General features: G+C 38.4%; 1 protein-coding gene across 3 annotated transcripts in view; it reads left to right on the forward strand.

Annotated features, from left to right (window-relative positions):
* Positions 1 to 14,307, forward strand: part of PTPN4 (protein tyrosine phosphatase non-receptor type 4) — a 113,552-nt gene that overhangs the window by 36,157 nt on the left and 63,088 nt on the right. For all 3 annotated transcript variants that reach the window (XM_081937942.1, XM_081937941.1, XM_081937943.1), the window contains 3 exons: positions 7,831 to 7,938; positions 11,455 to 11,497; positions 11,607 to 11,685. In XM_081937942.1, coding sequence (XP_081794068.1) covers positions 7,831 to 7,938; positions 11,455 to 11,497; positions 11,607 to 11,685 — 230 coding nt within the window. The remainder of the gene's footprint in view (positions 1 to 7,830; positions 7,939 to 11,454; positions 11,498 to 11,606; positions 11,686 to 14,307) is intronic.

The raw sequence follows: 14,307 nt of genomic DNA on the forward strand, positions 1-14,307 counted from the left end.
TCTTTAGCCTCTTTTCCTTTCAAAGGCTGTTTCTAGTCTTCCCATCATTCTTGTTTAATATATTTTGCATCTGTTAATGTTTTTCCGATTCCTCTTATAGTATTGAGCCATGGTGGCGCAGCGGCACTGTGGTTAGAATGGAGTTTTGCATGCTGACTTTGCCCACTGCCAGGAGTTCAGTCCTGACTTGGCTCAAGGTTGATTTAGCCTTCCTTCCTTCCGAGGCTTCTCTTTTATTTATTGAGTTATTGAGATGTATCCTGTGTTTTCAGGGGGGATGCACCAAAGGTGGTTCATTCAATTTCATTGTACACATATTGTGCATTGACAATATAGGTTTGATTTTATTTTATTTGAAAATGAGGACCCAGATTGTTGGCAATATCCTCATACTGTAAACTGCTAGAGAGGACTGTAAAATACTTTGAAGCAGTATATAAGTCTAAGCGCTATTGTTATTGCTATTGTACCAAGAACATAACAGAGTCCTTGAAGTGGTCTCAGCAGTGCAGAATATAGTGGAATATTACATTTCCATAATTTGGACACTGCTTTGACTAATAAAGACCTTTATTTTCCTTTTTGCCAACACATAAGATTGATGATACATATTCCTGTTCTGATAATCTATCACTAAAAATGACAAGAAAGTAATATGGTATAACCATTGTTTTGCCTTTGTTCTTGCCTCTTTTACTGAGATTTTCTAGAATATTTTTGTAAATTAATATCAGATGTCTCTGTCCTGATCCTGTTAGGAATAAAAAGAACAGTTTCATATACAAATGATGGTTTAAGAACCAAAATGAAAACCAACATAGTTTGGCTTTATTTAGTCTTTTAACAATGGTTTCATAAAATGGAATAATATGCAAAAAAAAAACAGAACTAAAGTTTCTAATTCATAGAATTTATAATCTGTTCTTAGCATACATGACATAGGCAAACAGTTATTTCTTTTTCTCAGGCTCCTATTTTTAATACACAGTGATAATGATTGCATTTTTGGTCTATGGATAACAGATAATATTTATATGATTAATTCTTGGGGAACCAAGGGCTTCTTTTTTTCTTACTGTCATATATAAATAAAAAAATCTATTTGAAAGTATATATTAATTTGATGGTACAGTGGTAATTATAAAATAAGGATTAGAAGTAAGGAAACTCTGAGATCAGGAAGAAGGCATACAGTATTTATCTTATTTATGTATTTTCCCCTCACATATAAATGTGATGGACATTCACTGAGAATAGAAAAAGCTGTTGAAAACATGAATGAGTAGGAGGTACAGATGGCTGAAGATGTCCCTGCTGAGGATGACCTTGAAGATCAGTCTCCTGAGCAACTTGGGAGGTGTGGAGCTTATCCGTGTTGATCATGCATTTTAATCCTTTCTGAAACACACAAGCAGGCTTTCTGTCCTTTTTCTTCCCTGTCCTAACTAGTTTTCTCTTTCACATTTCCATTCGTTTCATTTGGCCTTTCTCATATTTAACATAATCTTCTCTTAATCTATTTCAACGAAGTTACTTTTTCTTGGTTTTGATGAAAGGAAAGTGGTGGATATGTGCATGTTGTACAGTATATCACAGAAGTGAGTACACCCCTTCACATTTTTGTAAATATTTAAGTATATCTTTCATGTGACAACACTGAAGAAATTACACTTGGCTACAATGCAAAGTACTGAGTATACAACTTGTATGACAGTGTAAATGTGCTGTCCCCTCAAAATAATGCAACAAACAGCCATTAATGTCTAAACTGCTGGCAATAAAAATGAATACACCCCTAAGTGATAATGTCCAAATGGGGCCCAAAGTGTCACTATTTTGTGTGGCCACCATTATTTTCCAGCACTGCCTTCATCCTCTTGGGCATAGAGTTCACCAGAGCTTCACAGGTTGCCACTGGAGTCCTCTTCCATGATGATATCACGGAGCTGGTGGATGTTAGATACCTTACGTACCTCTGCCTTCTGTTTCAGGATACCCCATAGATGCTCAATAGGGTTTAAGTCTGGAGACATGCTTGGCCAGTCCATCACCTTTACCCTCAGCTTCTTCAGCAAGGCAGTGGTCATTTTGGAGGTGTGTTTGGGGGCATTATCGTGTTGGAATACTGCCCTGCGGCCCAGTCTCCGGAGAAGGGGATCATGCTCTGCTTCAGTCTGTCACAGTACACGTTGGCATTAATGGTTCTCTCAATAAACTGTAGCTCCCCAGTGCCAGTGGCACTGATGCAGCCCCAGACCATGACATTCCCACCACCATGCTTGACTTGTAGGCAAGACACACTTGTCTTTGTACTCCTCACCTGGTTGCCGCCACACATGCTTGACACCATCTGAACCAAATAAGTTTATCTTGGTCTCATCGGACCACAGGGCATGGTTCCAGAAATCAGAGAGTTCATTGCCATGAGGTGCCATGTTGAAGTTCCAGTGACCAGTATGAGAGAGTGAGAGTGATAACACCAAATTTAACACAGCTGCTCCCCCTTCACACCTGAGACCTTGTAACACTAACGTGTCACATGACACCGGGGAGAGAAAACAGCTACTTGGGCCCCATTTGGACATTATCACTTAGGGGTGTACTCACTTTTGTTGCCAGCAGTTTAGACATTAATGACTTTGTGTTGCATTATTTTGAGGGGACAGCCGATTTACACTATTATATAAGCTGTATACTCAGTACTTTACATTGTAGCCAAGTGTCATTTCTTCAGTGTTGTCACATGAAAAGATGTACTTAAATATTTACAAAATGTGAGGGGGTGTACTACTCACTTCTATGGCATCCTGTATATATCTAACACTGGTTTACTTGTATGCAAGAGAATGATTGATATATGGTGGGCACATTTTTATAAGTAGAATACTTTTTTTTACCAAAAATAAAATAATATGATGTCTTATTTTACAAGAGAGTCAATTTTGCCTAGTGGTTGAGGAACCAGGCTAGAAACCAGGATATTGGGAAATCTAGTTTCTCATTAAGCATGAAAGCTGGTTTGGGTGACTTTGAGAATTCACTGTCTCAGCCCACAACATCAAGCTCAAGTGATAAGCCAATTGGTCAATTCCAGTCACAAACAATGGATCAGCATTAGGTTGATCTGGAAGAAAAGGGGGGATCCTGCAGTTGGGAGAATATGTGCTAGGAAGAAAAAAACATCATTTAACTACCTTTTTTTTGGGGGGGGAGGATATGATTCTGGGAGTACACACACACACACACACACAATCTTAAGCATACGATCTTATGCACATTCATATGTAAGTGTGCCACATGCATGTATTTATTGTGTGTTGGGCAGAAATCACCAGAACAGCTTTTAGTTAGAGTTGCACCTTTAAATTGATAATGTATAGAGAAGGTGTGTGTGTGAGAGAGAGGGAGAGGGAGAGAGAGGGAGAGGGAGTAAGTGAGTTTTGGAGAGGGTGATGTTTCATAATTCTAGACCACCAATCTGTTTTCTAGTTGTTGTTTTTTTTGAAAACTTTTTTTATTGTTTTTTACAAATATTTTGGGGAAAATGGTACATAAGTAAGCAGAAAATTTTTGACAGCTACATCATATGGAAGGTGGTGCTCCCCCGGGATCTCGTATCTCTCTCTTATTTTTGTATCTATCAAAATATCATTATTACATACATATTAGCAGTAAAAATTTACTTCAAATTCTTTAACATCTTCAATCATTTACGTTGCATCACTTCTAACCATTTCATTGTATCAACAATTGCAATGTAGTTTCAGTTCATTTCTGTAACCTAAGTTTCATTGCTGCCTCGTCCCCCCTGTCTGCTGGCAGAGCCATGGCCCCTCCCCCTTTCATGTCTTGTGTACTGTCTCTTGTTCCGTCTAGAAGAGTCTTGTGTTTTTCCATGAAGGCTTCCGCCTCCATCACTGTATTGATTCTCACTCTACCACCCTCCCAGAAAATCAACAACCCTTCTGGTATTAGCCATTTAAACCAGATATTTTTTTCATACAATTTTTAGCTAAAGAGGAATTTTTTCCCCTCTTATCTCTTACTTTCTTTGGTATCTGTTTTAAAATGGTTATTTCTTTATCGTTATATCTTAAAGGTTCCCCCCTTTGAACTCTTAGAATCTCATCTCTTGTAGTCTTTCTAAAAAATTTAACATGAACTTCCCTTGGAACATTGTGTGTTCTAGCATATGCTGAATTAATTCTATATATCAGATCAATATCCCACCCTAGCTGTTGTTTATCTCTTTTAATATAGTCTGCTAACATTGTTATCATAGTCTCCCTCAAATATTCACCCTCCGTTTCAGGTATATTTTGAAACCTAAGAAAGAAAGACATCCTTTCAAATTCCATTTTTTCCATGTAGTTTTCAATTCCAACATTTTCTTTTTGTAGTGCCTTCATCTCTTCTCTCATCCCCACAGCACTCTCCTCCAGGACGTCTATCTTTTGTCTATTTTGCGAAGTTTGTTGTTGATTTTCTCTGAGTTGTTCATTTAAGTCCACCAACTGCTTTTTAATTTCGTCCTGTCCCTTTATGATCGTCTGGAACATTTGTTGAAACATTTCTTGAGACAGCTGTTCTCCCTCAGAAGCTTTAGGTTGTAAAAAAAGAAGATAATTGTGTTTGTTGGGGAACAGGGCTTGAGACAGAAGATGTTGGGGCCGAAGCCGGTTTGCGGGGGGGGGGGGCTTCTTAGCAGGCATTACGAAACTCAGAGAAAGTTATAAGTCTAGACAAAAAGATGGTGTCTGCAGAAATGCACAGTCAGGCGAGATCACAGGCAGGCAAAATCCAATGTGGGATATTAATCTTTCAATACAGCTCCACGCCAGTTGAAATCAATTTTTTCAGTCCAAAGAAGAATATACGAAGAGATGCCTCTAGGATTCACTGGGGTATGATAATTCCAACCCAGAATTTTTTTTTAAAAGAGACAGTTCATTTATAGCGGCAATAGAAAAGGGGGAAGAAACGCCATTTTGGTTCAGCCCTCCCAGGGGATCAGAGAACAACAGTTCAAAAAGTTTCCATGTATAGTTTATAAAGTCAGCTCACATTCTTTCTTTCGCAATTGTTCTAGAAAGTCATTGTCCCATTGCTTGAAAGAAGTGAATGTCAAAAGAGTTTTTTTCCCCAATTCTCTCTCTCTCCTCTGAGAGAGAGATCATATAAAGCCGCTTTTCCGAGAGGGGGGGAACCCCCCCTCTCCAATCTTTACACTTTTCCAACATCGAAGAGTCTTAAGAAAGCTGCTAATCCTTATTTACTTATTTGTTCAAAAAAGAAGAGACTCCGGGGGAACTCCCCTCTCACCGCATTTCAGCTGTTGCCTTCACATGTAGTGTTTCTTCCGATCCCCTCAGGACGAAGGCGCGCGTGCGCACCCCCTACGCCTCCCGGCCCCTGGGGCAATGCCGGGAGCTCCAGCAAGCAGCCCCTTTGGCAGAGCGCCCCTACAAGACACCCTGTGCCCCCCCTAAATCAGGGGCAGCCCACCAAGATGGCGAACGGTGGGCGACGTGTCCATCGTCCTCAGAAACCGGAAGCAGCCTGTTTTCTAGTTTTTCATAGTGAATGTTTATTACTTTCTTGGGCTATTAGTAGTCAATATTCTTGTACCCCCCCCCCTCCGGTCTTTTTCCTCTTTTACTTACTTGATTATGTTATGCTGGTTAAAGAAACTTAAGACATTTTTAAGACATGAGGTTTACACTGTATATAACAGCATGTTTTACATTTCTTAATATGTTAAGAGCACTGCAATAAGATGAGCCAGTTTGTTTTCTTTTTTGATAATATGTACAGAAGGAAATTACACCTGTGTTCTGAAAACCTGCACATATACACTGACATTTACATGGCTCATCTACTTAGAAGCACACAAAGAGAAGGTGTGGTTCAGTTTTGAGACCGTCTGAGAACTATTTATGGAATATATGAAGATGTGAGTTGTCTGTGGCATTTGTTGGGTTAAAACAACAAGAGCCTTCCTGTTTGGGTGGAAGTGATGTGAATATTACCTAGGTCCTTCTGTTCCTCCCACTCTTGTCTACCACTTAGTTTTGAATTTTTGTGGGTTGAAATTGACAGGGTGTGTGTATTTATATGGAGAACTGTCGTTGCAACCTAAAGTGCTTTCCCCATGATCTTTTTATATCTTTGCAATACATACAGTGATATAGCTATTTTCTCCAAAAGTTGACAGAATTCTCCTGCTATATTTGAAAATAGAACTCCCAAACCAAATGAAGTTAACATAAGAATATACAGATTAAAGTTTTTTTTTTTAATTTTAATACTTTTGTACACTTAAAAATTAAAATACGTATCTGTTTGTTTCCCCCAAAAGCAAATTATAACACAGCATAATATTTACTCACAATCATATGTTTTCAGTTATAAACTAATGTTACTTGAATTCACTATAAAATAAAATATTACAACAGGATTCAGTATTAACATAGTGCAAAACTGTTGGTTTTTCTAAATCAAAATCTGATTCTAATTTTGTTATATTATTTCCCAGTGTATTCCCAGTGTGTTTTGCAATTAAATTTAATTGTAAAAACATGCCAGTTATAACAAGCAGTATTTTTTACCTATTTCTGTCATTTGTTAAGTATTTGGTCTTTGCTACTGATCATAAGCAAGTTCTGTGATTTAGGCTCATAAAGGGAAAGGTGTTTTTTCCCCAAGTCATGTAGAAATATTGCATAGAACTAAAAATGTGGGAATGGAAAACATTGTGTACTTGTACTTTCATGTGAAAAGCTTCATAATTTAGTGTAGTGTTCTTAAACTGAGGGTAATTTGGGTATATTTGGGGGGAATGGAGCACTTTGTAATAGCTTGTTTTTGAGTTGATGATCCAGTTTGGAATTGTTGGGATACTTTATAAAATAAGAGTCTGCTTTCTTCTGGCAGTAATAACATCATTTAAGACTGAGAAATGGAATAATTGGATCAAAACAGTTCAAGAGATACTGAGTTAGTGGATATTCAATTTTAATATGCACAGAAAGTAAATTAAGTATAAATTGGCCAGCAGGTCAAAGTGTGAAAGATGTAATGAAATAAGGTACAAGTACAGAATCTAAAAGGAGCAAAGGAAATAAAGGTGTGGTTAAACAGCATACCTTTCAGATATAAGAGGAAGAGACAAGTTTATATTCTCATAGGCAGGGCAGACTGTTGGAAATGTTCTACAAGTTCTAAGTCTACAATGAAATTTAGTGGACGTAGAAGTCATTTAACTCTGAAATGCACATTGACATACAACCATTTTGACATGTGCAATTATATTCAATTATACTTTGCAGAGAATCAATATTTAAAACATTGATGTGTAGTTCAACCAGTATTAACTTCTTATTAAATGTTTAACAGTTGTTTCATTAGACCAGGAAAAGATGATCCTATAAATTCAGAATCAATGAAAAATGAAAAAAAAAATTCCTATGTTCAAATTCAGTCACTGGGATGACAAGAATTCAATTTTTTTTAAAAAAGATGTCATTTGTATCTTTGCCCCCTTTAGTTTTTTAATACATAAATGAAAATGTATACATAAGATTTTTTTTTTCTTGGAATTCTATTGCAAAAAATGTGTGAGCAAGAGTTGAATGATGATGAGCATTTTTATATTTGTGTATTCTATATAGGTATATGTTTGGCCTGGTTTGCTAAATGTTTGAAAGAGGTCTCTTTATTCCTAAATTTCTATTTAGGGCTAGTGGAAGTTATTACTAGCAGAATTTTAAATTTTGGTTGAAATTTTAGTTTTATCTGTAAACTATTTTTGTTATTTTTTTCTTTCTACAGAAACATGATCAGGGGCAAGTTCTGCTGGATGTAGTTTTCAAACATCTTGATTTGACTGAGAGAGACTATTTTGGTTTACAAGTGGCTGATGATTCTGCTGATAACCCTGTAAGCTATACTATATCTTCCCATTTTCTCTTCTCTTGGCATTTGATATTTTGTTTTATTAATCATAACACATAACACATCTGAGATTGCTTATACTGTAGAAAAATTATTATGAGCAATATATTGGTCAGGTTTCACTTCTTTTCACCTTAAAATAAAATAAATCTGGACATTTGTTTTCTGGTACAATATAAATATCTCCAGTTTATTTTCTCTGTAAATTCCTGAGTTCTTTGGCCCATTTAAATTGTAACAGGTGCCACTGAGGGGAAAATGAAAATCAAGAAAGTTCTTATCAAGAACTACGCCTAGTTCTTGGCGTAGGCTATCCAGTTATTAGAAATATTTCAGCTCTTAAGGCAGATGTGAATTGATATTAGAAAGAATCTCAATTAGCTCTACCAAAGAATGCTTAGTGTTTTCTGCTACTGTTTATTTTAGGGACTTTAGAAAAATACTGGTCACTAATTATCAAAGTTTATAGGATCCAAACATTGATCTTTCAACAGCTTCTTTTAGAGAATATGGAATACATATCTCTTGATATTTTTTCACGTTTATCTAATCAGTTTACCTCTGACACTTTGTTAACACTCTAGGATAGAGAAAGGTAGAACAATATTCTACCTTTCAGTGATATTTCAGCGACCGAGAAAAAAAAACAAAGGTTGTATATTGAGAAGTTAACACAAATTATATAAATCCTTCCTTTTACTGTTATTTTTGCTCCCAAGGGCTGTGTAATATCTTTATTAAACATAACATCCCTTTGTGAGTACATATGGCAGACTGCAACAGGAAAACAAATTGCAATCCTTTGTTCATTCAGACTTTTTCCTGTGCTAAAATCATGTATCATTGCTTTTAATTTCATCCAAGAATAGAGTAAGAAATACAGCAATGAATGGATATCTATTAATAATGGTCTAATCAGAATCTATAATTAAATTCAGAAATGCATAATAATAGACTAATACCCTGCTATTAAAAGAAGATGAATATTTGAGATAATAGATATTAGCCCAAAATGCAAATAACCATGAAACGAGTTTTCTAAATCATGATAAAATCATAGCCAAAGTGCTCACATAAACAGAAAAAAGAGTGTAATTAGAATAAGCAAAAAATGAACAGAAATTCAAGGTAATTATTTTTATAATGATAAGTAGTTTCACAAATCACTGTTTGTATTTTATATTGTACCAGATACCCCCAAATGTTCTTAGACCTTAATGTCTCATTATTATTTTTCATGGCACCCATAGCAGTTCTTAAACTATGTGTCCTGAGACAGTTAGGACACCATCATTTATTCTGAAATCAGAACTATAGTTTGCTGTTAATTACTGTAGCTCATGAGGAATATTCTTTTTGAGTTTATTAAAATAAATATTTCATTAATTAACTTGATAGGCTACTTTTGTAGCCTGATAATTCTTATAGATTAGTGGGTCTCAACCTTCCTAATGCCACAACCCTTTAATACAGTTCCTCATGTTGTGGTGACCCCCAACCATAAAACTATTATCCATATTTTTTCAAAAATATGTGTTTTCCGAAGGTCTTAGGCGACCCCTGTGAAAGGGCCGTTCGACCCCCAAAGGGGTCCCGACCCACAGGTTGAGATGGCTATAGATGGTTAATATATTGCTATTATATGGCAATCATAATGGGCACTTCCAGAGGTGTGCTCTTACTCCAGCTTTTTATAATAATGAAGACACTTAGGTAAGAATGTTATAAATATTGTAATCTCATTTAATCTCCTGCAAAGTAGTTAATGATCTTATGACAGAAATTACATAAATAACATGTCGTAGACTGAAAGAGCTTTGGCAAATTCATTAGACGGGATATGTAAGAAAAGTATCAAGGTTAATTATAACTTGTTACTCTCAAAGTGGGCCCTTCCTTTCCCTTTCCAAACATATATAATTAAATTTTGTTCTTGTCTCTGTCTTGCCAGTTTTCTTGCTTGATTTAATTTACTATTAGAAAGGAAACAGAGTAATTTGTAACACACAAAAAATCCCATCCCCCAAAAGTATGTGTATAACAACAACAATAACACCAAAATCTAATATAGAGTTTATTAAATAGTGTGAGTAGACTTAGGGCAGTATAATCAATTTAGCTGATCATCTATTATATCTGAATAGAATGTTATACATGCCTGTTTTATGTAAAATGAGAGTTTATGAGTGCATAAAATTATAAAGACAGATGGTTTCTGTTTCCTCCAAAGTTTGCTAAACTGAAATTCATTAACTCAAGGGTTTGCATTATTACCAAATAGTTTTAACAAAGCTAACCAGCTTGATTTTAAAATAAAAAAATCTCCACTAATTATTATTGGTATTTATAATATTTATTATATATTGATATATACTGTTGTATTTTCATCAGTTTCTTTTAACCCAAATAACATTTTTCCTGTAACTTTCTCCATCATGTTTGCTCATTTTTATTAATGAAAAATTGGTAATTTTTCAAATTCTTCCAAGAATCATATGTTAAAATAGTATCTTTTTGGTGTGTGTGTGTATTATACCATAAAGTTACTTAGCAAAGGACAGCAGTTTTGTTTGTTGATTTTTATAAAAATGAAATCATAGTGATTGTACACTCCATGAATGTCAAATCTGATGATTGAGTCTACAGTGAATGAGTTCTAGAAATCATTTGACTAGAAAAGCACTCATAATATATTGCATACATAAATTAGTAACATGCCCACTAGCTCGTAGTACTGAGAGAAGCAAAATTAGGCAAGCGTAATTTCCTAAAGAAAATAGAACTATTTTAAACAGGATGCATGTGGCCTTTTGTTCTTTCTAATCACCAGGGTGCACATCTAAATTCAATTTATCCCAAATTGGTTTCTTGTCAAATTGGGGGGTGGAGAGGAAAGCCAACATGACGCGTTCATTACAGGTGTTTCCAGATGAATATGATGAGTTTAAAAAATTAAAATATACTTCATTAATCCAGAAATTAAAACTGATAAGGAAAATAAATTCCTTTGGAGTTAAATGGGATTCTTTATTAAAAATGATATGCTTAGAGATAAACTGAAATAATATTGTTCTTTGGATTTTTCTATATGCTTGCCTGACATTGATTTCAACTGTTGTTTTATAGAATAATTTTGGGTTTAAAATGTTTTGGTGTATAGATTAGGGGACATTTAAATTTTTGGCCTCCCATCCCCCAAAGCTGTAGGATAGTAAGCTTAAAACACAGTATGTTTATCCTGCAATTTTAACCATACTGGCTACGTATAATATAATCTGTGAGTGCTGGTTCAGGATTTCCAGAGCAGGTCCAAGAGTTTACCTGCAGGTGGCTGTCCAGGATGAACATGCCATGCATTTTATGAACTCTGTGCTCATTTCAGCATCACAGCAAACATAAAAACAAAAACTGGGTCTTTTAATATTTCTTTGTTTTGAAATGTGGCAAAACGTACCTTGTTTTGGAAAAAAATATAATAAGCCAATCTTTTTTCTCCCTCAGAGGTGGCTGGATCCAAACAAGCCAATTAGGAAACAGTTGAAAAGTGAGCAAAATATTTTATCTACTTTGAATAAAAGTCATCAGTAAATTTATGTAAAACCCTAAGTATGCTAAAATATCAAATTCTAATCAGATGTTTTGATTCATTTTAGGAGGATCACCCCACAATTTGAACTTCAGAGTCAAATTTTTTGTAAGCGATCCTAATAAGCTTCAAGAAGAATATACACGGTATCTGTCTTTTTATTTTAATCAGTTACCTCTTTGTTTTATTATGAAAACATAATGGTGCTGGTGTTAAATTTGCATATGTTTAATTTTGTAGAAGACATTATGTAAGATAGTAGAACTTCAGCTTCAACGAGTCCTAGAAGAATCCAGTTTTCTGGATCTTTTGCAGACATTCTTAAGTGGGCAGTTCTATTTTGTGAGCATGGGGCAAGTAGGGCTGCATCCCTGGTTGTTCCAATTTGGTTCAATGTGAAGTCCATAAGTCTCTTCCCCATGCTATTTAGTACCTACATGAAACCCTTGGGTATAGGTTGTGTGTCAGTTCAGAGAGACTTATTATCAGTGTAATGATGAAAATGAATTGTATGTATTCATCTCAAGTTAAACCTGGGTGCTATCAAAGTTCTGACTCAGCATCTGGAGACTGTCGGGGCCTGTTTGTCAGATCTGGCTTGATTTCAGTTCCACTGTTTACTTTAGAAAGGGTTCCACTGGCCCTAAAGGGGTATGTCTGTGATTTGGGTTTTTTTTGAATTCAGGCTTCTGCTGGTACAGCAGATTGAACTATGGACACAAAGACCTTTCCAAGGTTTCATGGATAGGCCAGTTGCAGGTCTTGGAGACAAGGAGGCATTTTCAACAGTCAGTCAACATTCTTTACTCTGAGTTGGACTAAAGCAATGCATTCCATGTGGGCCCTGTCTTACATGATTACTCAGAAGCTATAGGTGGTCCAAAATATAATTGCCTATCTGAGTAGAAATAGGACATCTATCAATATGCCACTAAGGAACTTTGACACTAAGGCATTAGACTAAGTGCTAGCTTTTACCTTTAAAATCTACATGACTTGGTTCCTGAATACTTACAGATCCTTTCTTGGCAAAAATCAGGCCACTCCATTCATGCTGAGTGGGGAGTATATTGAAGTATACCGTGCTGAGTGTTCCCACCGACATAAAGAGAGGACTGTGGGAGCCCAACCACATTCTGAATCTCCTTAAGTACAAGGAGATAGTAAATTGAAGACTCACCTGTTCCGATTAGCAGGCCTGGCATAATTACAACTGTCCCTCCTGGCAAATGTATTATTATCTGGTTATCTTAGGGGTTTTTTAATTTGTTGTGTCTGTTTTAGGGATTTAAAACTTATATTTATATTAGCTTTGTACAGTTCTTTTAATTGCATTTTAACCTCCTCCAAACTGTACATATTTAACTTTTTTATTGTATTTTGTGATATTCTCCATGGACTGTACACCGCCCCGAGTCCCTTCTGGGAGAGGGGGCGGTCTAGAAGCACCAAATATAAATAAATAAAATAAATAAATAAGTACATAATTCCTTGTGTAAATATATTAGTATACTACAGTGGTGGGTTCCTGCTGGATCGCACCGGATCGCGCGCGCTCCCTTTCAGCGCTCCACCTGGCTTGCGCGCTCCCTTTCAACGCTCCACCTGGCTTGCGCGCTCCCTTTCAGCGCTCCACCTGGCTCTCGCGCTCCCTTCCGGCACTGAAACCGGAAGTACAGTCTTGCCCCGCCCCTGGCGAAGCAACGACGCCTGCCTGCGCTCCACCAGCTCGGCTGGGAACGGAGATGTTTCCTCAGCGGAGCGGAGCGCCTGAAAAGACTTTCAGGCGCTCCGCTCCGCTGAGGAAACATCTCCGTTCCCAGCCGAGCTGGTGGAGCGCAGACAGGCGTCGTTGCTTCGCCAGGGCCGGGCAAAACTGTACTTCCGGTTTCAGCGCTGGAAGGGAGCGCGAGAGCCAGGTGGAGCGCTGAAAGGGAGCGCGCAAGCCAGGTGGAGCGCTGAAAGGGAGCGCGCAAGCCAGGTGGAGTGCTGAAAGGGAGCGCGCGCGATCCGGTGCGATCCGGGAGGAACCCACCACTGGTATACTAGTACCCGGCCACCCGTTGCTGTGGCCCAGTCTGGTTAAATGGAAAAGAAAGAAAAGAGAAAGCGCAAGTCCCCCGGCAGAGGCGGCCTCCGCATGGAAGTGAGCCACGGTGGCCCCTGCAAGAGCCGCCACGGAGGACGCTCCCACAGGCCCCGGCCTGGCTAAGCTGAGGAGGAGGAGGTGGCCACCGCCCCTGACCTGGTTTCCCTCAGCGGTGCCGGTGAGAGGAGGCGGCCGGCGTCCCCTAAGGAGCAGGAGGAGGAGGAGGAAGGAGTGGCCCTTGGCGACGTGGACTGAGGCAGCCCCTGCTGGCCGCGGCCCCATCCAGAGACGCCATCACCGCTGCAGTTGCCGCCTCATGGGGCACGTAGCGGCTGCCCCAGCCCCGCTGCGCCTCAGGCTGACACTGCCGCTGCCCTGTCGGAGCCGCCTGGGCGAGGCCGTAGCTGCTCCCTGTGAGGGGGGGTCGAGAGCACGCGCAGCTGGCCGGGCTGAGGAGACACTCCGCCTCCACCTGCTCTGGAGCTCCACTGGGCTGGGCGGGGGGAGGCCGGCTTAAGGGTGGGAGGCGGTGGCCGAGGGATGGGGCAGGCACCGCCCCGCCGCAGATAGCAAAGGTCTGGTGGGAGGGGAGGGGGAGGCCAAAAGGCTCCCCTTGGTGGAAATGGCAAAGCTCGTCGGAGGAGGGGCGGAAAGGGGAAAGGGTGCAGCCGCAGCCCAA

Source organism: Natrix helvetica (genome assembly GCF_964273705.1).
Source record: "Natrix helvetica genome assembly, chromosome: 1".
NCBI lineage: Eukaryota > Metazoa > Chordata > Lepidosauria > Squamata > Natricidae > Natrix > Natrix helvetica.